Source organism: Armigeres subalbatus, chromosome 2 (genome assembly GCF_024139115.2).
Source record: "Armigeres subalbatus isolate Guangzhou_Male chromosome 2, GZ_Asu_2, whole genome shotgun sequence".
Lineage (NCBI taxonomy): Eukaryota > Metazoa > Arthropoda > Insecta > Diptera > Culicidae > Armigeres > Armigeres subalbatus.
Genome location: NC_085140.1, coordinates 81,895,784 through 81,922,088, shown reverse-complemented (window position 1 = coordinate 81,922,088; position 26,305 = coordinate 81,895,784). Strand labels below are relative to the sequence as shown.

The following is a 26,305-nucleotide window of genomic DNA, read 5'->3' as shown; positions in this document are numbered from 1 at the left end:
TTCCGATACTATTTTCTAAAACAATGGAACGTGCATTGCGTTCATTTTTTCCATAATGTCAGCGACAAATGTGCACAGAACTTTACTCTTAATCACACCGACCACATGAAAGTTTGCCTCCATCAGAATCCATTATATAAGAATTCAAAATTTGTACAGTCAAACCTCCATGAGTCGATGTTCTATGACTCGATATCGACTCATGGAAGCAAATTTTGCTATGTTGAAAAATATTTTCTGGGTTACTGTGATGATCCCTTCAAACAGCTTCCCAGGGATTTTCTATTTCACATCTCGATATTTCCATGAGTCGATGGTCCCTTCAATATCGACTCATGGAGGTTTGACTGTAGCACATTTAGACATCTTGTATCCGTCGAATCGTTATTTGATTTATATAGTGAATTATGATAAAAACAAGCATTTTTGGTGGACTAAAATTTATATGAGATGTCAGATTGAAGTCAGCACTAAATGGACTACAATAGAAACTTTTTTTTATAATTACAAATTTTTGTAAGGACGTGGCCGACGCTATTGGTAATTTCAAGTATTATTTATTGTTAAATATGTATTATGAAATTGGCTCATTAGTTTGTTTCAATTTTGTTTGAGCTACAATCTCCGAGTTATGAATAATATCGCAAAAATGTCAATTATGATGCACGTACATCATTCAAATTCAAACATACTCCACATACTTTGTAGTACATATTCAAAGTATTTAGCTTCAATCATGCAAACAAAAAAAAAATGAAATTTTGTATGAATTTTTTTCCCGTTTTTGGCAACATATTAGGTTAGGACAGGATGTGCCAATTAGTTATTAAAAATCGTACCGATTTTCTGTCAATATCGTACTGATTGCTGATTAGGTGGAAATGACAATCGATTACTTCGATCGACGGCATCACATTTTTAAAAGGGCAGCTTGTTGTTATCTTAGCCATGTTGATGGTTTATTTTAAAGAAATTTGTGTCAAAATTTGTTTGTTTTTTGATTTTATGGGTAAAATGAATTTATGCTAGACTGCAAATAATGTATGCATGATTCTCAAGGGTTATGCTTATTTGAAACACTCTTTTTGAAGCATTATCAACCAACTTTTCTCTCATTTCACTGTAAAACTCATCTATTTCCATGTAAAAACTTTTTGCTGATAGTACGTAGCATTTTTTATTACGAGAAATGGAAAAAATGAACGAGAAAACGTGATTTTTTTGCATATAATTTTTGGCTGATTTTGCATAAAAAAAAAATCGGAAGCACTGGACACCACCTCGTCGAAGGAAACAACAAGGCGGTCGATATTTAATTGTCTCATCCTATCCTAGATATTAGGGTGCCAATGGAATGTATGGGAAAAAAAATTGTCATCGAATTTCAAAAAACGACATTGCTCACATGTTTCATTACCCCAAAGTATCAGCCCATGCAAAATTTGAGGTCAATCGGACATGATTTAGAGGTGCCCAAAAATTCATCAAAGTTTTGAAATTTTTACCGATAAAAATTTTTCCAAGGGGGTACCAAAGGAAAAGTCGAAAATCGAATTTTTCGGTAAAACTGTTTACTGTTAGTTCCAATCGGTTCAAATACGGTCCAGGAAGTATAAAACCACCATAGATTGCCATAAATTATTAAATCATGAAGTTTAAGGATGGTATTCGCATATCTCCGTAAAATACAGACAGGTCAAATTCCTATTCAAAGTTGGAATAGTTTATGCGGCGTTTTCAATCAAAATATCTGAAATAATAATTTCCGTTATACTCCGTAGGTATGCGTTCATCCCGTAAAGCTGGTAGATCACTTTTACGTAGTGTTTTACGGTGTAAGATCTACCAAACCGAGTCCTAGCTTAATCCATTTTTCAAGCTAGGGCAATAAGTTGTGGTAATTCAAGGATTAATCGTATTTAGTACTCTCTGTAATGAGAGTAATGAGATTTCTCTCTGTGAAGGGTCTATATAGCGGGACCGTGTCATGTACTCTTGGGAAAACGAAACAAGAACTGTATCTAAACCGATACTTCATTGCTTCTCAATAGTAATGGAGTAATTCGACATGCTTTTATACACTAAGGATACGGGAAATGCTACAAGAGATCTAATAACTGGTCGCAGTGGCACACCCGAACAGGAAAAAAAGTATCCCGACTAGGAAGGCAAAACAAGATTATAACATGATTGTAACAACATCAGTTATTTATAACAACCGTTGATATAATCGAATTATGATACAACTTTATCAATGCCAGTTTTTCTTAACAAAATTATAACAGAATTAGTTACGTTTCATTGTTTTGTTAGAAAATGTAGTTATTTTAACAACATCCTGAACCAAGTTTATAACAACCTATGTTAGAAAAACTGTTGAACTAAGTAACACAATATGATATAAATTTGTTATTCTCTCCTGATTGGGATGCGTTCTGAGAAATAACCAAAAGCTAACACCCATTTTAAATCCGGAGTAACTCTGGAACTAAGTGGCCAATCCTGGAAATCCATAAAACTCATAAAACTTGAATAAATTCCGCTTCTTTAGGTGAAAGCTGTGAACAATTTTTCAATAGGGGGGTTTGGAACCGGAAGGGTTATAACGACCTCAGTGACAAAAACAAAATCAAGCGAACCTGCATCTAACAGGCCTTTTCCAAACTGAAACTTTGGAAACTTTGCTTTTCTTAGATCAATAAAGCTTTCATAAGAACTACAGTGCCCATAACCGTAATAGTTATAATAATCAAACCTATAAGTAATTAGACCACATAAGATTAGCTACAAAAATTCAAATTTAAATACTTTATACTGTATTTCATAGTGATGCATACCGACCGAAAATCAAATTGACCGTTACAGAACACCCATCACACTTAACAAAGAGCAATCAAAATTTGTAAGTAATATTAATAATTCCATGTAGCTAATCAAACTAAGCACACTTAAATACAATATTTTCTCTGAAGAAGACATCGAACTCGATGTCGAAACGTTGGACAAAATTTAAAAATTTGTTCTAATAAACCAGACTGCATAGCCGAAAAATCTCAAAACTTGACACTACGGTCAAAGTCAACAACTGAAGTTTAAAAAAATAAATAAAAACAATATGTTTGTGTTTGTACTCTCCAATAATCGACGCATATTGTATTCGCAATCGCTGATTAAGATTCGCATGCAAGATTACAAGTTTTTACTCCTTTCATTCTTGAAAAGAGTGCATAGATATGTGCCTCCGAAAAGAGAAAATATCTCATGGGAGGTGTTGCGCTTGTCGTTGCATTGGACGTCAATGATCTCCATTTGAAACATTTCAGGTACTTTATTCACATCATTAAACGATGATGAGATAATGGACATTTTGTTACTGGGTTCTAGAAAAACAGCGAATAGTCTTGAGAATTGCTGCTGAAGGGCTTCTTTCTAAGAGAATACATCCCCCAAGTCTGGCATCACAGCTTAGTCAACGAAATTCGTAATAATACAAGAAATCTTCGTATTCTGCTTCGAATTTCGTCAACATCATTTGGAATTGGTTGTGGTGCTTCTTTGGCATTGATAAAGTTGATTTATTAATGACGAGTGTCAGGATTTAAGGAATATTGAGCATTTTCGCACATATATTTTTTAGCGAACAATGTTATGTGCATTTCCCATAACCCTGTGATTGTTGTTTCCATTCTTAGAAGTGTTACATCGCCAGTATTCTATTCCTTTATTGCCGGTACCGGCTGTTAAGTTGCTGTAAGGCCACTTAAGTTTATAAAGGAGTATCCATTTCCATCATAAAGGCCTAAACATCTTCCCAGAGGTCGTTTCTTGGGGTCACTCAAAGCAACCACGGGGCGTACCTTGGGCATTCCTGGAATAATGGAACATGTACAAACTTAGCTTCGATAACTAGTAACTTTGATTGAAAAACTTGTTCGTTCAGGACTAAGTAATGTATACATTTTCTAAAGCTAGCCCACCTTCAGAGTCTTGAGAGTTGCATAATTTATCCAGTATTTCACCATTGCCACTCGGACAGTTCAAGAGAATACTTTGTCAAATATATGTACATAAATTGATTAAAGCAAGCAAATATCCTTGCCGATCAAAATTAATTAAAAAACATGTTTGTTTTTATCTAATTGAGGATACATGGATCTCGTCACTTACCAAGGTGAATCCTGATCCGTGCAACCACTTATCCCGTTTTAACTAAAATCCTGCATGTGCAAATGTGGAGATGCAGAAGTGATCCCGGTCTCTATTAACAACGGTTGTTACACCAACATTCCTTCCCTTTCCAGATGACCGTAAGGACTCTCTGAATTCTTGATCTGTGCACATTGATAAGCTAATCCCAAGCCCCAACTATATTGGTTCCCGGTGAATTTTTTCATTGTTCTGATCAATCTAGGAGTAGAAACTACGAATTGTGCGGTCATCAAGCTCAAGATTCATTGCAGATTCCATTTTTATATTATCATCTTCCAAGGCAATATCAAAGTTATTAAACAAGTGAGAGATTTTTTAAACATAATTTTTGCGCTTTGTGCTTGCGATGTTTCAAAATCGTCCATTACTTTTTTTAATCTTTTGCATCCGTTTGATATTTCATGAATATTTTCTTTGAATATTTTTACAAGGTATTCGCAGGCGTTTGGTATACTATCTGAAGCTAAATATAGATAAGCGGAGAATGTTCCTCATTCCCTCTTTTGTAAATGTTGGGACAAATTCAACTCGCAACAAGCGTTTGTCCCAAACTGCAACAGAACAGGACAATGATCGTCTGCCGCGTATTTCGGTAATTAGTCGGTTTTCGATGATGTTCTCGGTTAAAAATTTATTAATTATCAACTTAAAACATATTTAAAACATAAACATAGCCATCTGCTGACAATATTAGTGTTCTTCTTCTGAAATATATAAAATATCGCGATTTAAACAGTTCACAACACTTCCACTAAAAAAGCTCAAAATAATTTTCTTAACAGCTCACATCAATTACTTCACCAAATTTGTTGCAGGTAAAATAGAACGCAGAATTGTATTTATCCTCTGCAGATAAGGACACAAAATTATCGCTATTCTCTTTTGTTGCTTTTTTCCGAACTTTAGGCGACAATTACACTCGTTGTAGACAAGTTATTTTCTCCAGTTTTGGTAATTGATATAGAAAACATTTTTTTGCGCCACACGTAGAAGGTATGAAGAGAAATCCGAATGTGCCAAACCTCAGAGCCCAAACTTGAGGTCTTAGGTACTGAAGTAATGTGGCTTGAGTATATTTGAAACATTTGTTTGAGAAACTGCATATATCAATTTTACACAATTTCAAGAAAACAACAAAAACTGTTTTTGGACACTTTGGCACCGAATCTTTGGATTTCTTCTATACATATCAATAGTTTTTTTTTCAAAACTCAGCCTCTTGAGACACTTCCAGTGCGAAAATGATGTAATTTTTGGTCTACCGAACTGTTTGCTAAAAGTTTAAAAATCAACCAAAAGCTCAAACCATGGTAAATTTATTCCGAAAGAGCACAGGTCTTTTATTGTTAAGATCTATTATTGCTAAAAAATCAGTTTTGTCTACTAAATTGATTACTTAGTAGACAATAATGTGATCAATTGTAACGGTCATTTGATTTTTTACCGACTTAGTCAGCAGTCCAAATACTCAGTAAAATTTTACCGACCCCAGTAACCTGGGTTAACGTTCCTCATGCTTCGGACATAACACTAGAGAGGATCCTAACATTGAAATAGAAATATATAAACCAAGATGAATACAGTACTAGGTGCTCCAATCTGCCAAGTTTGTGGAATAGAAGAAGGCGGGGGTGAAAAAATCATTTTCAGTGCAAAACGAAAGCAAACCGGCTGGCTCTCCCATACTAAAATCCAAGATGGCTGAATCGTGAATTTGGCAGATTGAAACACCTAGTGGTGTATTCATTTTGATCATCAAATCACTGATTTTTCTTCCTAAGGGTCCATTTTAGAAAAAAAATCAAAATCGTGAAATTGATAGAATAGAGAGTAAACGAAAAATGGAAATAATGGGATCTGGTGTTTGTTTGCTGTTTTGAACATCCTTATGTGCGTTTCTCAATATGTTTTATAGTGAAGTGATGAACTTTGTAAACAACTTAAAAATCACTCTAATAAAGTTAAAAACAAAATATTGTATAGTGTAGGAAAAGGCACCATCACTGCTAGGGGCTTTATTAATTTTGGATATTTCCATGGTTAAAAACTGTTCTGATATCCAAATAAGAATCAGCAAAAAAAATACTTTCAAGCATCTATAACACCATTAAGTATTTCCTAAATCACTAGGCTAGAACCCAAGTTCGTTTTATTCCATCTACATATAGAATGGAATGAATCAAACTTGACTTCCAGTTTCGTGATATATGACATTTTATTTTTTCCTTGAACGACTTAAAGGTATATCGAAAATTTGATCAAAAATCAATTCCAAACATGTATTACTAGTGGAAAACAAAAGACATCCTTTTTCCATTAGTACTTCTAACATTTACTGAAAAACTCGCAAAAATATTGCGGGTTTCCAAAAATGTTGTGAAAATTGTATGGTTCAGCAATCTGATGTATTAATAAATAAAATTTCACCAATTCTGTTTTTTAAAGAAACTCCGCGGGTATGTTGTTTTGTATTATGGCTGATTGTGTTTGATTTTAAGCTGATCTAAGGGCTCCAAGCTTATCTGAGAACATTTTCACAACATGAACAATTTTTATCCAAGCAATGTCGCTGTAACACAGATTTGTATGTTATGATTATTACTTTATTTGTCGTTGGTATTTCACTGTACAATCAAAAAATCCACTCTTTATACAATAACTTCAAAACTACACAAACTCGTATAATGGACATAACATGAAAACAATTGTGTATAGAACTATGTAACAATATTTCACGATCGAGCTCAACTGCCCCAGACTGCACTAATCTAGTGAAATTATTTCAAAAATAGCTGCATTCACTGGCCAAACATCGAACTAAAGCCCACCAGCTAAATTTCAGCCTCCATTAATTTAACTGCACATGCACTCCAGCATCCAACAGATCACTTGAATTAAAAATGTGATATGCTCTACACTCAGCAGCACAACAGCCCCGTTCGCTGGTCGGCAGAACTTCCACAAATCGTTTGACGGTTCTGCGCCTTCGTTACTGCCGACGTCCTGCCGCAGGTTCTCTCACTCTCGCTTTCGTTCGCGTTCTTCGCCAACGTGCACGGCTGGAGTGACTCTCCCACGTTTTTCGTTATGCTGCACGCGCGCTCGATGCCGGGGCGGCTCAAACCATGCGCGAGCGCACGTACGGTCGTTTTCGGGTCCACGAATTGAATGAAGTTGGGCTAGGTTTCGATTCTTCCTTCTGCTGCTCTGGTGGTGCAGCTCTCAGCATCCCCCTCCCGGGCACGGTGGTGGGTCGGATAGTTGGTCCTTCGAATGAAACATTCGATGCCGTTGTCGTCGTCGTCGTTGTCCTCCCTTCAGGTTTCCTCGTCTCCGGCGTGGCGGAACCATCGTGCTGATATTCTAGACATGGTAGCAATAGCAGCAGCTGCATTGCACGAGGTACACAAATTTTCAGAGTTTCCAATCGGTATAAAAGACGTTATGGCCATTCCAATAGTCATCAGTTCAGTTTGGTTCTTTGCAGTACAGTGTCTCCCAGAGCACACCAAGTGACAACAGTTTATTCTAGCTCGAAAGAATTTTAACAATTTCTATAGTTACCATGAAGGTACGGTTAATTACAAGTGAAATAGTTTTATGGAGTTGGTGTAACAAGCTGTGAAAGAATTTCTTAAAATTCTAATGGACTTTGGGATATCTGAATGAGCTATAAGTGAAATCAAATGGGTTGATAGTGAGTTAACGGATTTTTGTCATACATTCCAGTGCTTCGTTGCCATTGCCCTGTTGGCTGTTGCCGTTAGTGCATCGCCCATCGAATACGGACACTATGGTGCCCCAGCTCTGTTGCACGCTGCCCCAGTCCTGCACGCTGCTCCAGTTGTGAAACATGTCGTCGCCGAGCCAGTCGTAAGTATATCATAGTGATCAAAACGGTGGTGTTCAATCAAGAAATCTTGATGATTGACTGATTCGTTTGTAAACAGGCCTACCCCAAGTACTCGTTCAACTATGGAATCAAGGATCCCCATACTGGTGACATCAAGTCCCAGGCTGAAGAACGCGACGGTGATGTTGTCAAGGGACAATACTCCCTCGTCGAACCAGACGGTTCCGTGCGCACTGTTGACTACACTGCCGATGACCACAATGGATTCAACGCCGTCGTGCACAAGTCCGGTAAGTTGTTTTTTATCTAACGGGAAGCGGCAGCATCTAGCTTAAACTATTTTTTTCTCTTTCTACAGCTCCAGCTGTTCACAAGGTTGTAGCTGCTGCCCCACTTGCGTACCATGCTCCAGCTCCAGTCCTCAGCCACTATGTTCACTAAGTTCGCTACAATCGGAAGGTTAAGCTGAGTGCGGTTTGACCAAAACCACTTTAGCTTTTTCTATCCGTTTAAGTCACTCTCACAAAACTGTCTCCGTTAAGAAGCTCCCAAACTTCGAACTGCTGCAAGCAGTAAAACTACTCACTCGTATAAATCGTTAAGATACCAACAAATCATAAACAAAGCCCACAACACAAACACACATGTAAAACCCGCTCTATCATCGAAATGTATAATCGTTTTTATGTTTTTGTTAAGTAATTATCGAATTATTCGCGCCTCAAACCTCAAGCTTTCCATCACCTAAAGCTCGGCACATTTTTCCGTGATTACTTCACTCACTTTTCCGTTCTTCACTTTTCACCGGCAGCGGAGCGACTCAGAAACGTGAAAACACAAACACACTTTCACTTTCCCGGTCGAAACAAAACCGGATTCAAAACGCAACACAAAATGTAAACAAACAACCGCGACCACTGCAGGCGCACTTCTCGGCCAAACCAAAAACCAATCACGTCTGGCACGTGCTACTCGGTCGAGTTGTTCTCTCGGGTGCGAAGTCTCTCCCGAGAAGAGTCGCAACACTCACTTGTTGAGGGGATGCAACAATGCTGCGTCTACATGCAGCCATAATAACGAAAAGCTAAAACATCGCGAATATGATGTGTCATACTGCGATTGCGTTACCATTTTTCTCCCCAAGAGGAAACATGTAGCGCAACATGAAGCTGCAACCTGTACTGCCATCTATTGCAAAATAAGCGAACCAAAACGATCGGCGGGAAATGATTGCCACTCTAAAGCAAGTCAAACATTGGACCCAAAGCATACATTCCAGCTTAACCATTCGTGATAAAGGAGACTTATTTTCAAGTCATCCTGCTAGGAGTCCAATTATTCCATTATAGTTTGAGTGCTGGTGATCGACTTATGTCCCCCGGTGTTGAATGTGATAATTGTTGTTCTATATCTGTTACTTTCATACTGATCTTCTTTCACTTGTTAATACTGTCGTACTGATTCTACACCTATTTACTCTATCTACACACTGTTACACTTTACTACTCTTCCACTAGTTCGGTTCTTCTTCTCGCAAAAAATCTCAAACACTACGTGAAGAAGTTAGGAAGAATCTATCTCTCCCCCTTAGTCATCTGCTTTAAATACGAGATCAAAAGGAATCGAAAAAGCGAGAATTGTTTTATATTGAAAATGTGTATTATTTTTTTAAAAAAATAAACATCCAATGAAAATATTGTTACCCTATCCAGCATAGAGTAGCAAGTCCAAAAAAAGTTCAAACTGTACATACAGAAATAAAAAATATTTTATTAAAAATCATAAACCACTCAGACTTGTTTTTCTTGCTCTCATTGCATCAAGGTTACTTGCTTCTAGAAAAATCCGAAATCATTGCTAATCCCCAACTATGGTTGAACGGCTACAAGGTCGTAGTTGTCCATTTATAAATACCTACTTACATATCAATCGATCTCTCGTTGTTGCTTCAGTTTGTAAACATAAACATAAAAGGTAAAAACTGCCTTCAGCTGCACTTGTGCTGTACTTATATTGGGACAATATTGCGATCCGAATGTGTTTTTAGCGCACGCACTGTGCCGGACTTGGTTGCCACATCAGTATCTTTATACTTGGATATCCATCTATGTTGGCTCATGCATAGCGGTCATCCATTCACAAAAGCAAGTTCCCCAAGCGGTGAATGCTGCTTGGTCAATCTGTTAGCCTGTTCATTATACGATTGCAAAATTTACTTTTCATAAAGAATTATAACTTTAACGCAAATGTAAGAACCATAAATTTCCCTTGCAAGAAAGTAGGAAAGCAATTATTGGATCTAGAATTGAAAAGTTCCATTCATCATAAGAGTTTTTATACTGATAATTAAAAATTACAACAACTTCTTTGTTGACATTACAACCTCCACTGGGACATTACAAAACACAACACGAAATGTAATCGCTTCTTCTTCTTGAATGGCTCTACATTCCCACTAACACTTGGCCTGCTTGTCAACATAGTATTCTAGAGTCGACTCTCCACATCTCGATGTTCTGTATCTCGATATCTCTCCCTATGTCGATGGTTTCCTCGGTCCCTTCAATCTACATACATTTGGGCTTTCTACATCTCGATATCTCTCTATCTCGATGTGTTCTGATTATATTTTGTTCAGGATTCCCTCTCCTTATGTCGATGTGTTCAAATTTATAGGCTACTAGACCATCTTTGGACAATAACAAACACATCAACAATACGAAATGACATTTGTTTTGTTGTCGTTTTTTATAGCAACGATCTTTTTTGGATCTAGTACCCATTTTAATTTTCTTTTCATTCCTCGATCTCTCCCTATCTCGATGGTCCCTTCAATATCGAGATGTGGAGAGGCGACTGTATTAGCATTTTCTCAGTTATTAATTGAAAGCTTTTCTATGCCCCCCAATTGCATTGCATGAGTATGTATCGACAGTATGTCGAGAGAGTTTCCAACTCGAAAACATCCTAAACCGGACCGAGAATCGAACTCGCTATCTCCGGATTAGTAATTCGCCTTTACTTGCAAGGCTACTGGATAAATGTAATCGCTTCAAACCTTGAATGCCCAAGCCCACCATAGTATTTCGATTTTTTTGTAATTCATAACTGTACAAAATTTAAAATATTTTTGATTTTGGTCCATTGGTCTAATGTCAATACGATTTTAAGAGTGGTTTTAAATTAAATTTCCTAATTAAATTTATTAAAAAAAAACAAATCATTGCAAGATTGTTTTTTTGTCCTTCGTGGTTTTGTTTATTTATTCGCGTTTTTAAGGGCACACAATTCAACATGGAAGCAACTGTCATTTTTATTGTTTCACGCATGCTGCGACGCAGCAAAGCTGGAATGTTAAAATTAGAAGCGGTGCGTTGCTTCCATATTGAGTGGTGTGCCCTTGAAAACGCGAGTAGATTTAGTTTTGGATTCCGGGAGGCTAGTCCTTAAGTCTTTAATACTTCAAGTACTTCAAGTACTGACATATTCCCCCAACTAAACCAAATATAACAGAAGATTATAGTGGTAAATAATACATTCTAAAATATTTCCATAAATTTTTAATAAAAAAAAAATGGTTTCGAAATTAAATATGTCAACATGGAATTTGAATTTTTTATATTCAATGTGGTGAAATATTGGCATTGAAATTTCAATTTCTAGAAATTATTGCAATGGTTAAAAACTGAAGAAAAAACTTCGAAATGTGAAAAGGGTGAGATTGCGGGTTAAAAGTTTTAAAAGCCTAAAACGTTCTTAGATCGATTTTTAAAAGCTAAATACTGGTTTTAATGAACATCTTAAAGACGATATGCTGCCTATCCCTTGCTCTCTGGAAAACAGAGCATCCATTCATGGCGATAGTTAAGCACTTCGGTTTTGTGTGGGTCTAGCTTAGCCAATTGTTGGTTCTCGATTTTGAAGTTCAACTGTTCTTCAGGTGAATTTTCCATGTGCCTGAATAAATTGGAGTACCTTGCGTCTCCATTGGAAAGGACTTCCGCAATCTCCAGAGTACGGAATGGGGTGTCAAGAATGCCGTTATCCTTCTCACGCCTGTGCCGCAACTCTAAATCGTAACTCTGTGACTGGATGCTCCATCTAGATACTAAATCTAGAATTGAATACAGAACTGTCATCCGCAGGTTGTGAGCTCTCGTCAATATTGCTTCCGTACTTTTTCAGTTTAGCGATCTGACTCCGACACCGATAATGGCGTTTTATAACAAAACCGGATATTACGTCACATGATATTGCACTTCCTGCGTTCCGAGATGAGCCATGAATGGAATTATCATTATATTATGGAGATAAACAGTAATTTTTTTTCTCCTAGACTGACGTTTCTCAGTTGATTGTACTTCCGGCTGAAAGTATAAATTGGGTGACAAAAACTTACGTTTTAATGTTTTTTTCAGCTTATGTACTCTTGTACCGTGCTCCGCCGATGATATGACCAGTACCTCATTCATATTAAGTGTAGCCAAAAATCAGTTTTTCTGATGCTCATAGAGTAACCAAAAGTTTAATAGAAGATGAGTCCCATTTTTAATTGAACGACATGTCGAACATGAATTCATGTCGAACATGTCGAATGACATGCAAACGAACAGGGCTCAAATTAAAAAGTGTTCGGATTAAAGCGGTCAAATAACCGTCTAACTGTTCTTCGGTACCTGAGATGTCCTTAGAAATGTTACTCGTTTTAACCTCCTTTAGGGATTCAGTCAGAACGATAGCTCTGTTCCTTCTCTCCTTTGAATAACTGTCACCCTTTTTTTATGCATACGCTGGAAGTAATTTACACATCGCACGAATGATTTTTACATTACGGCAACGTCATGACTGAATTACAAAATAACTGTGTGAAAATTTTGTGTGAGACATGCACATGATATGTGTTAGTTACTTCACTGACAATGTCCGTTCAAATCGCCATGATAGCGTACGCATCTAGCAAAAAACAACGTTTTTGAAGGACTTTGCTTTTATTTCTATGGCAAAACAATAGAAATGTGTGATTATAATCATCGCACTTTCAGAAAATTATATATAAAGCTCTTTTAGTGGAATATGGAAACATCGCACTTTGTTTTGTACATCGAAACAATTGGAAAGTCTCCTAACAAGTAAGTGTGAAAAAGTCACTTCAAATTGAAATAATATAACTGTGAGAAATGAACTCATAGAAAATTATAAGCCGTCGGTTACTCTAAAATGGGTAACATGGGAGTTTTGTCCAGGAGAGGCCCTTTTTGTGCGTATGGAACACGGAATTATGTTAATCATTGCAAGCGTGCAGCTTCATCATTTGTATATAATATTAGTTCAACTTTACCCTTCCTATCTCACTGCTTTTTCGGACCTGTCGCCATAGGGTGGTGTGTGATTAGGCCGAATGGCCGTCAGGTATGACCAATGAGAAATGAGAAGCTATAAGGTGATACGGGAAGCACGAACAATCATCAAATCGTCATCATTTTCATCATTGAATGCTTAATTTTTCTTCTTTTCTTTCAATAAATATAATTTGGAAAAAGTATCACCGGCGCGTGCTTACTCGCAATCGACATGCCAATACATTTACAGTTACATCAAACAACTGAAAACCGAAATACGTCGCTCCAAAATTACGAGGTGATAATGCTAGAAAGAGACAAAATATAGAAAAATAACACGGTGTATAGTGCCTCCCCGTGTCACCATAAGTGAGAAGTGACATGTAAAAAGTGATACAGGAGAAGTAAGGAGAACATGAGAAGGGAGATGGAAAAAGCAAGAAGATAGAAAGAAGAAGGAAGAACGGATAAAGAGGAAAGAAGGAGAAACAAGCAAGAAGAAGTAGGAAGTAAAAATAAGAAAGAGGAAAGATGGCGGAACTGATTTCTTATCGCTCATTTCTCACTTTTCACTCCTTATTCGGCCTAATTACCGTTCGGCCTAATGACCAATACCCTCTTAAAGTTTAGTTCCAAACTATTCAATTTGTAATCAATTTCATAACTTCTATTCAACTCAGTGGTGAGCTCTTTAATCATTGAAAAATCACTCAAATTAAGTTTATAAAAAAAATCTATCCAACTCTTTTTTCTTCTTCTCTCTTTTCCGTATCATCGTTTCTGGTTCTTTCGCCAAAGAAGTTACAGTGTCTTTATCACCCGATCATTAAAACCAGGGTAAAGGTTCTCCAGTTAGCCTTACGTACAAAAGCGTAGAATTCCCAATCCGGAGATGGCGAGTTCGATTCTCAGTCCGGTCCAGGATGTTTTCGTGAGGGAATCATTTTCGACTCACTACTACTCACGTAGTATATCCATTGTACTTACCAGACAAGATACATGTTCTGCTAATGCAATGGTGGGCATAGAAAGCCTTCAATTAATAACTGAAGATGTGGTAATAGAATACTAAGTTAAAAAGCAGGTGAAATTCCAGTGGAATGGCCCGCGGATCTTTTTTGCGCACAGTGGTTAATATTTCCCAGTGCATTTATTTAATAGTACCGTTATTATGCGAATTCAGCTTAATGATCAATCCCCCTAAAAGTGAGACGAAATTTTTTTTTCTACTTTAGAACGCACAAGGTTTTGGTCTTCACAAAAAATGTAGCAAAAGTCCTCCTGTAAAACTTAACTTAGTAGCTGTGTGGTGTCGGCAGCCAGTTATCTGGCTAAGAATAACGCTACGGATTGCCTGTTTCGGTGGTAGAAGTGCACCATACAGGTGACCCCAAATTCTTGGTGTGATTCGGCTTTATGCTTACCGTGCCTACGAATGAATGGTTAGGGGGGGTCTAAAAAGAACCTAACCGCTAACGGAGCCTAAGCACCAGGGCACCCTTCACAGTATCTAGCCCTTACTGCGCTAACCGGAGCTATGGCGTAGTTGACTTTTTGCTTCTCCGAAATAATCGGCTACTTTTATTCAATCTCAACTTGAGGTTAAATAATGGTGGGATTATGAGCATGTTTTTATTTAGTTGTTCAACAAATTGTCACCTATATGGATTCGCTTTATGCGTTATACACATTGTACTCTGTGTTTCGTCTTTGACTTCCTTGATAAGATACCAATTTGGTTTCATCGTTGCTGTTCATATTAATGCTGAAGTTGTGGAGTGCATTATCTTAATTTGCAATGGCTTCAGTTAAGATAGCTCAAATCAATCTTCAGCATAAAAGAACAGCAACTATTAATCTTTGTAGACTTATGCAAAATGGCAAATCCCAAGTGGCTTTGGTGCAGGAACCCTATTTTCGCAAGGGTAGCTTCTACCTAGGTAACGTAGTGAACCCGGTTTTTGCTGCTTTCAGTAAAGAAATGGCAAACTCTCGATCAATGCCGCGTGCATGTGTGCTTGTTAGCAATGCTATTGTTGCTACACTTGTCTCTGAACTAACAACCAGAGATATATATATATAATCGTACGCCGGACCGTCTTCCCCTTTTTAGGTAGGTAAGTACGATGGCTTATGCGCCACTCCCGTAGGAGACCATCGACCGTGTCTAAATGTGCCCGACCGTTGAGACCCTCAGAGAACGAAGGTTCCTTTTTTCCCAATTTTGGATGGAAGACAGGTGGCTAACTTAAATTGCGCCTGTGAAGGACGCTACTAGTAACGGCTTAACAAAATAATTGCCAGTTACCCAATTACAACCGTCGGCCAGTGATGAAACAGTATGGAGGGGGTTTATCATCACTGGTAAAGCGACCAAATTTCTCCTCAACCCAATCGCGTCGGATTTCAGAGTTGCCCGGTTGGTTTCGGAGCCAACCTCCCCAGTAGAAAAATACTACAAAAAGAACTATAACGAAAACGAACTACATTAAATACTCTCAACCAGTTTCACTTCATCGGGACCACAAATAACGAGTAGAGTACATATATTTATTGCCCGTAGTGTTTATTGAAACGTTTCACTACATCAAAAATACAACGTAGCTTTTATCCAGAATTTATTAGAGCTTTCAATTTACAGACACTAATGTGCATCTCGCTTTCATCGTCTGCCTATCTCTTCGCTCCTACCATTCTACACCTTTCCCATTGATGCCTACTCGGTCCCTAGCCTCCTATCGTGTGTGCTCTCCTGGTGTGGTTCACTCAGCAAGAAAAACGTGCAGTGCGTTTGCTACGCAAACGCCTCGACTATTGTGCTTCTTAATCGGCCCTCAACATATTCTACGGCGGTACCGTGTCCTCGCCTAGCAACAGGTATTGGCTATGTTGCGGCGGTAAATCACATGCGCATGGATTATGTTTGGAAATGAGTACTCACTTTGAGAATGGACGACTTACGCGGCGTCCATGTGATCACTTGCGGACGATGGCGGTAAAACTACACGCTGATCGCCGGCGGGTCGGCGGCTTGCCTAGATGCTGATGCTGCTACGGCTGTTCGTTGAACGGATGGGATGAATCTTACATCGCGGTTCGCCGGCGGTTGGCGGTTGGGCTAGCTGGGCTAGCTGACGATGCTGCGACTGCGGTTGTCGCCTACGGATGGCTTTGCTCCGGATCGAAACTTACGGTCTCATCTAAGGCGCGACGCGGCACGTGCGTCGATGTCCGTCGGTCGTCACCAACGGAACGGAAAAACGGTTGCCTTCTCTCTTCTTCTTCTTCGGTGATGCCCTGCCTAGGGCGCGTTGATTGGCGATCGCGTCCCTCTTCCGGCGTGAAAAACCTCGCAAGCTGATGGTGGGGTCAAGAATGGCCTCGATGGTTCGGTGTGGGTTGTCGGGCGTCGTAACGGTGTGGTCAGGGATCTAAATACACGAGACGACCGTTGCACCTTGCACGTGTCAGCACAATATTTCCACCAATAAATTGCACAATTTACCTATCGTTATCAACCACCAGCACACACGATAACACACCGTTTAACTTTTGCACACGACTAATAAGCTACGCTATCTGAGGGAAAGGTTTTAAAATTTAATTTCTTTGGGAAAGGCTTTATTGAAGATCCACTAATTGAAAACACTTTTACCTTACACAAACTACCACGGCGCGAGAACACTTGGGCCACTCCTGCCTCTTCCACGGATCAGTTCGAAGTGAATCTGATCACTTCAATAATCCTCAGATTAACCGCCGAATTAATTTCGTCACCGGAAATCACGAAGGTAATTTCGCGATACCGACGGCTGCTCTCATGCTTCTATCAATCATTTTCGCGCATGTTCGCGTCTCTTCACACGAACAGCCTAAATTAGCCACCTTTCTGTCCATGTGAGAGGGACTTCGGAAAAGGTCAACAAATCTTCAAAGGAATCCCAACAGGTCGATGCACGCCGAAGCTCATATGCAAATTTTGCGGGATCAAGCAATCTTGGGTGGCTTACGCAGTTTGATTCCACGGTATCTCACCACCTGGCTTAGATCTCATTAACCATTTTATTGAGGGGAATGCAGAAAATGAACACAATGAACTATACCGCGGTGAATCTCCGTTTTTCTCATTAGGCTGGTTTATCTTTTTTTAATTCTCGAAATTTGTTCAACTTTAGTCTATTTAATTTATTGTAACCGTAAATATAAACGAAAACATTTAACAAGAAACTAAGAACAATAATAACAATTAGAATATTTACAATAATTGTAACGACCCGAAGGCTCGTTACATCACTCCCTCCTAAATTTACGAAAATTTGATTGGCAATGCTAACAAGTAACAAAGGCCAATCAAATTTTCGTAGGCCTCAAAATTTCTAATGGCAACTATGCTTTAAATTTTCGGGGTCATATAGTTTCATCGTTGAACGAATTCAACTCCATCTCTGTTTATAGTCGGAAGTTCATTACAAACTTCCTCTGCAACTGACCATCAGCGACTCTAGGTCTCCGGTCTCCAGCGAAAATTCGTTCATATGATACCATTAGTATTTATCGCCCACGCAAACTGAATATTTTTGAATTTGAACTTGAACCCGAAAAACAGAATTTATGGATCAGTCTATTGGACCAAGGAAAGAAAACCGGATTTCGTTGATGATGACCACATTCATTCATACGCACATTCATGCATACAAAAAAAACTCATTCAAACATCACCAATACATTCTCAGCTTCAACTCATAGTAGTCGACTATACTATGAGCAAGCTTAAAACTTAGCCTAAACCGAGGTTCATCTTCCAAAACCAGGACATAAAGCCGATATGCGAAGATGCACCTACGAAAATTTCCACCTAAGTGAACGTTACCGGGAGTTGAATCAGTAATCTCTACCCCAGCATTTACGCGAGAAACGAGACTCCGATTCAATCCACGAAATGAACCGATTTATGTCACAATTCGTTGACACGGACAATTAGCCGCGTATTATACTCACTGCGACATAAACCATAAATAAACCTCTTACGAGCATTTTCAAACGCCAAGATCTGTGTCTGACTAAAAACACTCGAAGAAAAAAAACGCTACATACATTCATCATTCATTCCTCGCACACATACAAAACCAAACTCCGACACTACCGTTTACAGAATCCGTCTCCTTGACATCTGCTGCTGTGCCGGTCTATCACACATGTCATCAACAACTACTTGTATTTTACGATGGACGTAAACAAACGCCATGTGTGAAAGTCTTCTGTGAAATACCGTGAAAAAGCGTTGAAATGGAGCTGCACTACTGGTCTACTGTTTCAGGATAGTATAGATGGATTATCGTTCCAATCTATCGATGTGAGTTGGTTTGTTTGTTCTTTTCGTTCGCAGGTATCGGTGTTGGTCCAACCGCCACGGACGAGACGACGACCAGTCAGATAAACCAGAGGAGCTTTTGGATAAACCTGACGATGAATGAATATGGATGGATAAAGGATGGGATGCTAAGGATAAAGAGATATGGACTGTTACGCATACTATAAGGAGGATGATGCTATTTCTGCACGGACAAATTATTGGATCGGTAAAGAAGAACTTGATGTTTGGACTATGGAATAAGCTAGGATGATGGATCGACAAAGCAGAGCAATATAAATAGATGGATGGAACTGGACTGGAGCAATGCATGAAATGTTTACGTGGAGGATCTACAATAAGGAAATAAGGAAAGACTGAGAAACGGATTGAAATATCCAGCATTTTCGTAAACTGACTATCAATCAACCAAACCTTTTCTAGACATTACTAAATATTTACATTTTTTTAGGTATCGATAAATTACAAACTATCAACGAACGTGAGACGATAGCAAAGTGAATACAAAACAATGACTTGACATGACTACTGACTTCGACAAAAGGATGTACAAACTAACAAACGAGACTTGTAAGCGAACTTGAGTAGATTTTAACTAATTTGCATAAACTAATTTACGATCTAAAGCTAAATTTTAAGGATAGGGCATAAATATACTAATAAACTAATATTTACAAATATTTACAAGTTCAGTGAAGCAGTGCCTCGTCTGATCGTCACTTTTGAGATATTTAAATACACGCTAAAAATGAACTACTCAAAATTGAGTCGAATCCGACTCATTTTCATTAAAAACGGGACAACTCAAAATTTGAGTAAAAGATACTACTTCAATAAAATGATGATTTCGCGAAAGTTAAGCTTGGCCTTCCATCAATTTTCAATACGACAGATGCGAATCAAGTTTATCTATCTATCTAAGTGCATTTTACGACAAACAGACTCCTAGTTTAAGTGCAATCATCATTTTATTGAAGTAGTATCTTTTACTCAAATTTTGAGTTGTCCCGTTTTTAATGAAAATGAGTCGGATTCGACTCAATTTTGAGTAGTTCATTTTTAGCGTGTATCGTTTTATGGAAATTATCGCCCTTTTTGGTATTTTTGCAATCGGTTGTTGATTTTATAGTCACTTTAGAAGGTGTTCATAGCTGGTGAAGTTGTATAGTATGGTTTAGGCTCAGAATCGGTACCCTCAGCGTCGGTTCCATCCGAAGATTTTCCCTAGGCGAGTCCGTCGAAACTGTCCGTATGCTTTTGACCTTTTAGGTGTTTTTTTAAACATAGTGTTAATAGTTGCTCAGGAGGAGTTACATAGCTTGAGAAGTTGTGTTGGTAATGTTTAGGCTCAGATCGGTACCCTCAACCTCAGTTCCATCCGAAGATTTTCCTTTGGCGAGTCCTTCGAAACTGTCCGTATGCTTTGACCATATAGGTGTTTTTAAACATAGTGTTTATAGTTCCTCTGTAGGAGTTACATAGCTTGAGAAGAGAAGAATTAGGGCGTTAGCTGACCGTACCAACGCTTCAGCCTGTTCGCGAAAAAGACTCCCATCCGTTTCCCAGTCAGGTCTTCCAGCTCGTAGGTATTCGCTCCCAATACTTTCCGCACTACTGCCGGTTCGTATTTCGGGGCAAGTTTTCTGCAAAATCCCTTCCCTTTATCTGACTGGTCAAACGTCTGTTTTAACACCTTTTCTCCGACTTTGTAGGCAGGACATTGTGCATTAGCTCTTAGGTTGTAGCTTTTCGCGTGCTTAGCGTAAGCGGCCTTGAGGTTCACTCGGATGTCCTCAAACAGTTGTTTTCGCTTGTCTTCAATCTGCTGTCTGTCTTCATCGTGTGGAACGTGGTTGTCGCGGATTTTGGCGTATTCTCCACCATCAGAGACCTTCTGCCGTCCGAAGACCACAAAATATGGCGTAAATTTGATGGACTCGTGGACCGAGGTCCTGATCGCGTCTGCTATCAGCTGTATATCGTCAGCCCAGTGGTTATGCGATTTCTTAAGGGTTGCTCGTATCGCCGTGACTATTACTCGGTTCACCCTCTCTGTGTTGTTCACCTGAGGGTGATACGCAGGGGTCAGCCAGTGGGAGACGTTATTATCCGCTAAAAGTTTCTTGAACTGGTTGGACACAAATTGGGATCCATTGTCCGTTAATATTATCTCCGGGACTCCAAAGAGGCGGAAGATCATGTTGTCAACAAAGTCCACCAAGGATTGAGCCTTGGCTTCTCGGAATGGCTGAATCAGCACGAATTTGCTGAACACGTCTGTTGCCACTAGCAGACAGGTGTTCCTATTCTTCCCGGATGGAGGCAACGGTCCTACATAATCGAGCGTTATGAATTGCCAGGGGTATTCCACAGGCTTTTGGGAACCCAAAGGTGGCGTGACGTTTATATTTCCGGCTTTACTCACTTGGCACTTTAAACATTCCTTGCAGAACTTCCGGATTTCGATGTTCATTCTCGGCCAGAAGTAGCGTTGTTTTACGGCAGCCAACGTCTTATCGTAGCCGAAGTGCGCTTTATCGTGCTCATGGTGGATGATCTCGGAACGTTCAGCTTTCGGAGGAAAGCATTTCCACTCGAATCTCGGATCGCTGAGACGGTTTCCGGTTTTGACGAACTTAAAGATTTTCCCATCAATAATGCGATAGTCCTTGTATTTGCCGGGTTTCGCCTGGATCCTTTCCATAAGATCTTCCTGTTCGGCGTCGGGTTGGGAAACGACGATAGTGTCCACTTCAAACGACCTCGACAGGCAGTCCGCAGTTATATTCGCCTTCCCTTTGCGATATTCTAACTCGAAATCGTATGCCTGGATTCGGAGAGCCCACCTGAGGAGCTTAGCGTTTCCGGTTTCGGTTCCGATATTAAACAGCCATAGGAGGCTTCTGGCATCGGTGATGACCCGGAACTTTGTCCCCTCCACGTAGTGCCGGAAGTGTTGGATTGCCGCCAGCACTCCTAAGCACTCCTTCTCTACTGCTGCGTACCTCCGTTGAGTTCGGTTGAGTTTCTTGCTAAAATAGCTAATTACTCTCGTTACCCCTTCCTGCTCTTGCACTAAGGGCGCTCCAATGGCTCGATCCGAAGCGTCCGACTCGATAGTGAACGGTTTCGTGAAGTCTGGGTTTCCAAGGATCGGCGCTGAGGTGAGAACTGATTTCAGTTCCCAGAAAGCAATTTCCGCTTCCTTGGTCCAGACCAGCTTCTTATGTTCCTTAGAGAGAAGATCTGTAATTGGTGCAGTTATCTTGCTGTAGCCTTTTATAAATTTTTGATAAAAGCCTGCCAATCCCATTAGGCGGCGAATATCTTCCTGCGATCTCGGTTGGGCGTAGTCTAAAATGGGTTGAATCCGCGCTGCGTCGATCGCTACACCGTTTACATTGAGCAGATAACCCAGATACATCACCTGTTTTCTGCAGAATCTTGGCTTTTCAAGAGAGATTGTCAGTCCTGCTCTTTTGAGTCTCTCTGCCACAATGCGTAACAGGCGGAAGTGCTCTGCCAATGTACTGGATGCGATGACGATGTCATCCAGATACACAAAGACAAACGGTTCCAGGTCGAACCCAAGAGCTTTGTCCATCAATCTTGCCATCGTGAAGGGCGCGTTCGTTAAGCCGAACGGCAGCACTTTGAAGCGAAATACTCCTTCGGTGGTTCGGAATGCGGTGAAATTGCGACTCTCCTCTTTCAGAGGGATCTGAAAGTAGGCGTCTTTGAGGTCTATCACTGAGAAGAACTTTGCCTTACCCAATCGTCGGAATATGTCTTGCATATTCCGCATTGGGTAAGTGTCCTTGACCGTCAGCTTATTAATTTTCCGTGAGTCTAAACAGACTCTCACCTTCCCATTTTTCTTGAGTACTGGCACCAGCGGATTGGTCCACGTACTGTAGCACTCCTCTATCGCATCTAGTCGTTTGAACCTCTCCACTTCTTCGTTGATTGCCTTCTGCACATATGGTGAACATCTATACATTGGCGGATTCCGCGGCTTGGCCCCTTCCTGAAGCTCGATCTCGTGGGTGATCAAGTGTGTCCTGCCCAGTTTACCGCTTGACGTCATTTCAAAGCATCTAATCACCTCGGTGAGCTGTTTCCTTTCTGGCTCTGACAGTTCGTGTTCCGTTTCGATCGAATCCGGATCTGGAACGGAATCTACCGGTCCCTCGTATACCGGGATGTCCAGCGAATCGTCGTCTTCTGTCTTCTCTGGAGTTGGCGGATCACCAGACGGTTCAATAGTGAAACATGTCGGTTCGCTGCCACCAAGACCAACTGTTTCAAGCTCCTCCAACCCTCTACCCACGTCGATCATCGGTTTAATTCCGAAGCTTTCCCAAAAGTCTACCCCAAGGATTAAGTGTCGTGAAATTTGTGGTACTACAAGAGTGGGTACTACTTTAGTAAGCTTTTTGTACGTGAACGGAATGTTCACGTACCCTAAACAACTGTACATCGAGCCATCAGCTGTCGAAACTTTAATGGCAGCTGGCTGAATTTTTAAATTATATTTTTCGACCACTTCTAAGGAGTTGAGGATGCTAATCCCAGCCCCCGAGTCCAGTAAAGCTTCGAGCTCTAACTCGAAAACCTTAACTTTAATGTGAGGACATTTTGTCCTGTGAAACTTTATGTGGTAAATCTGGGAAAATGGATTGTAATTTGTCCGCTGTTCGGGAATTTCCTTCTCAGTCGGGTTTGACGAATTCCCCGCATCGCCCCGTTTATTCGTTTCCCTGATTGATTGCTGCAGCGTGTGAGCTATTTGCACATCGCTCGCAACTACGAATAGTCCTTCCTAGGTTCCCACATCCGTAACAAAATACGACTTTCGGCCGAGAACATTGTCTCCAACCGTGTCCCTGACCTTGGCAGTTCCAGCAGTTCAATGCCGTTGACGAATTTTGTGTCGTTCTCGTTGGTTGCTCTGCCGTCTGCCTATTTGCTTGGGGAAACTCCTATTCACCCGCGTGTTAATAGCGTTCACGGACTGGTCGCTGTCGTAGTCACTTCCACCTGCCTCTAAATGGTTGATTGCTCGGCGCTGAAACCCTGATGTCCCTTCCGTATTTTGGAACTGCAATTGGGGATCTGCTGCGTCTATACGGTAGTTCAATTTTGTCAATTGTTGCAGATCGTTAACTTTCACGATTGAAATTTTGGACCTATAATGTTGTCTCATATTATCCCATATCACTTCGAACTTCCTTCGATTCGATAGTGGTTTGGATAATAATCGATTCAATTTTTCAATTTCCGTTACAAAAGCTATGAACGGTTCCCCTCTCAGTTGCTTCCGCTCGTGTATTTTGGAACGTATTCCCTGATCCTTATTGGGATTCCCAAACCGGTAGGAGATTGACGTTTCGAACGTTTCCCATGTGGTCAGGTCATCGACAAACGTGAAAAACCAGTCTGAGGCGGCGCCTTCCAACAGCATATGGACGTCCCTCAGCAAAATACCCTTGGTTACGCCCTCCCTCTCGGCGAGTTTTTTCGCCTTGTAGAGGAAGTTTTCAACAGTCATCGCTGAGCGTGGTTCCCCTGTAAATCTCAACTTCCATTTCTCTACCCTTCCTTGTCCTGCGTATCTGCCGAATTGACCTCTCATTCGCCCTTCATTGGCGCCGTAGTTCCAACTTCCACCATAGCTATAATCTGATTCACGGCCGCCTGTTTGAGGAACCCTGCGTCCCCATTCTTGGCGTGGCCATCTTTGGTCATCTTCGCTGTCTTCTTCGTCAACACTACCGTGGTAGTTGAAAGCTGCTCGGCTGCCCCCATCCGCTCTTCTCACCTGTGCTGCTGGTTCATCTTGCAGTGGTTCTCGATTAGAGACTCTGACCGAAGGATTATCTCTCGAACCATGACTCTCCTTTTGCGCTAGTTTCCTCGTTAAGTCTGCTATTATTGCTCGCATCTCTTCCCATTCCTCTCGTGGCACCGAAATGTGCGTTGACGGATCTGTGGTATTCCCTTGTGGACCGTTCGGACTAGTCTCGACCACTGCATTCTGACCTCCATTCCGAGTCAGTGGGACTTTCGGAATGGCTCCCTTTGGTCCCATCGGAATGTCCCCTCCTGGCGAACCACGACCTTGTTCCACGACAGACGGAGAATGTACGGGAAGTTGTAGACTAAGCTTCGAATTCCTTGTCTGCATATGTCCTCCACTAGCCTGGTCCAAATTCCCCTGAATGATGGTGTTGATCTGTGAAACTAATGGTGATTGCGGTGGACCGAACTGATACCGTGACATTACTTTTTCTATCATTTGAACCAACTCTCTCTTCTTTCGTTTTTCTTCTTCCCCATTTACCTGAATCCACTTGACCCTGTACCAATAGTGCAGTACCCGTGATTCGTATTTGGATTCCACTCTCTTTTCTAAAGCTTTCTCCAGATTCAAAATTCTACCTTCGATATGCGGATATTCACCAACAATGTTATAAGGTGAACGATAACTATGTCCATCTTTTTGGTCATTCTTGAATAGATTCCTCAAATGCCTCTGTTTCGCGTTCAAATCAAGCTCAAAAACTTCTTCAGGTTGGTTACGGATCTGGAGTTCAAAATCTAATTCCTCTTGGTTGAGGTCTTCTGCTTGAGGGAATACTCGACTCATTTTGATTATTTAAGAATAGTATTTTAGATTTAAATTATAGAACAAATAATAATTAAATTGTATATAAATTAGAAAATAACAAGAAAATGTATGTAACACTATTATATGAACAAAAATATAAATTTACAGCTAAATAAATAAATAATGAACTATGAAACAAACAACAAACCAAGTCTAATGACAACAACAAAAATTAACGAAAGAAATACTACAAAAAAGCCTTGTATTGTTGGGCGCCAGTTATAACCGTACGCCGGACCGTCTTCCCCTTTTTAGGTAGGTAAGTACGATGGCTTATGCGCCACTCCCGTAGGAGACCATCGACCGTGTCTAAATGTGCCCGACCGTTGAGACCCTCAGAGAACGAAGGTTCCTTTTTTCCCAATTTTGGATGGAAGACAGGTGGCTAACTTAAATTGCGCCTGTGAAGGACGCTACTAGTAACGGCTTAACAAAATAATTGCCAGTTACCCAATTACAACCGTCGGCCAGTGATGAAACAGTATGGAGGGGGTTTATCATCACTGGTAAAGCGACCAAATTTCTCCTCAACCCAATCGCGTCGGATTTCAGAGTTGCCCGGTTGGTTTCGGAGCCAACCTCCCCAGTAGAAAAATACTACAAAAAGAACTATAACGAAAACGAACTACATTAAATACTCTCAACCAGTTTCACTTCATCGGGACCACAAATAACGAATAGCGTACATATATTTATTGCCGGTAGTGTTTATTGAAACGTTTCACTACATCAAAAATACAACGGAGCTTTTATCCAGAATTTATTAGAGCTTTCAATTTACAGACACTAATGTTCTTCTCGCTTTCATCGTCTGCCTATCTCCTCGCTCCTACCATTCTACACCTTTCCCATTGATGCCTATT

General features: G+C 40.1%; 1 protein-coding gene across 1 annotated transcript; it reads left to right on the top strand.

Annotated features, from left to right (window-relative positions):
- The first annotated feature begins 7,624 nt into the window (after positions 1 to 7,624).
- On the top strand, positions 7,625 to 9,851 carry LOC134209481 (cuticle protein 8-like). Its single transcript, XM_062685464.1, has 4 exons — positions 7,625 to 7,780; positions 7,939 to 8,082; positions 8,160 to 8,352; positions 8,421 to 9,851. Exons 1-4 carry the CDS (start codon positions 7,775 to 7,777, stop codon positions 8,501 to 8,503), a joined length of 426 nt encoding a protein of 141 aa, XP_062541448.1. The 5' UTR covers positions 7,625 to 7,774; the 3' UTR covers positions 8,504 to 9,851.
- Positions 9,852 to 26,305: the final 16,454 nt, after the last annotated feature.

Coding starts and splice junctions, on each gene's coding strand:
- LOC134209481 (XM_062685464.1), top strand. Junction 8,083..8,159: donor ATGTCGTCGCCGAGCCAGTC/GTAAGTATATCA, acceptor GTTTGTAAACAG/GCCTACCCCAAGTACTCGTT. Junction 8,353..8,420: donor CGCCGTCGTGCACAAGTCCG/GTAAGTTGTTTT, acceptor CTCTTTCTACAG/CTCCAGCTGTTCACAAGGTT.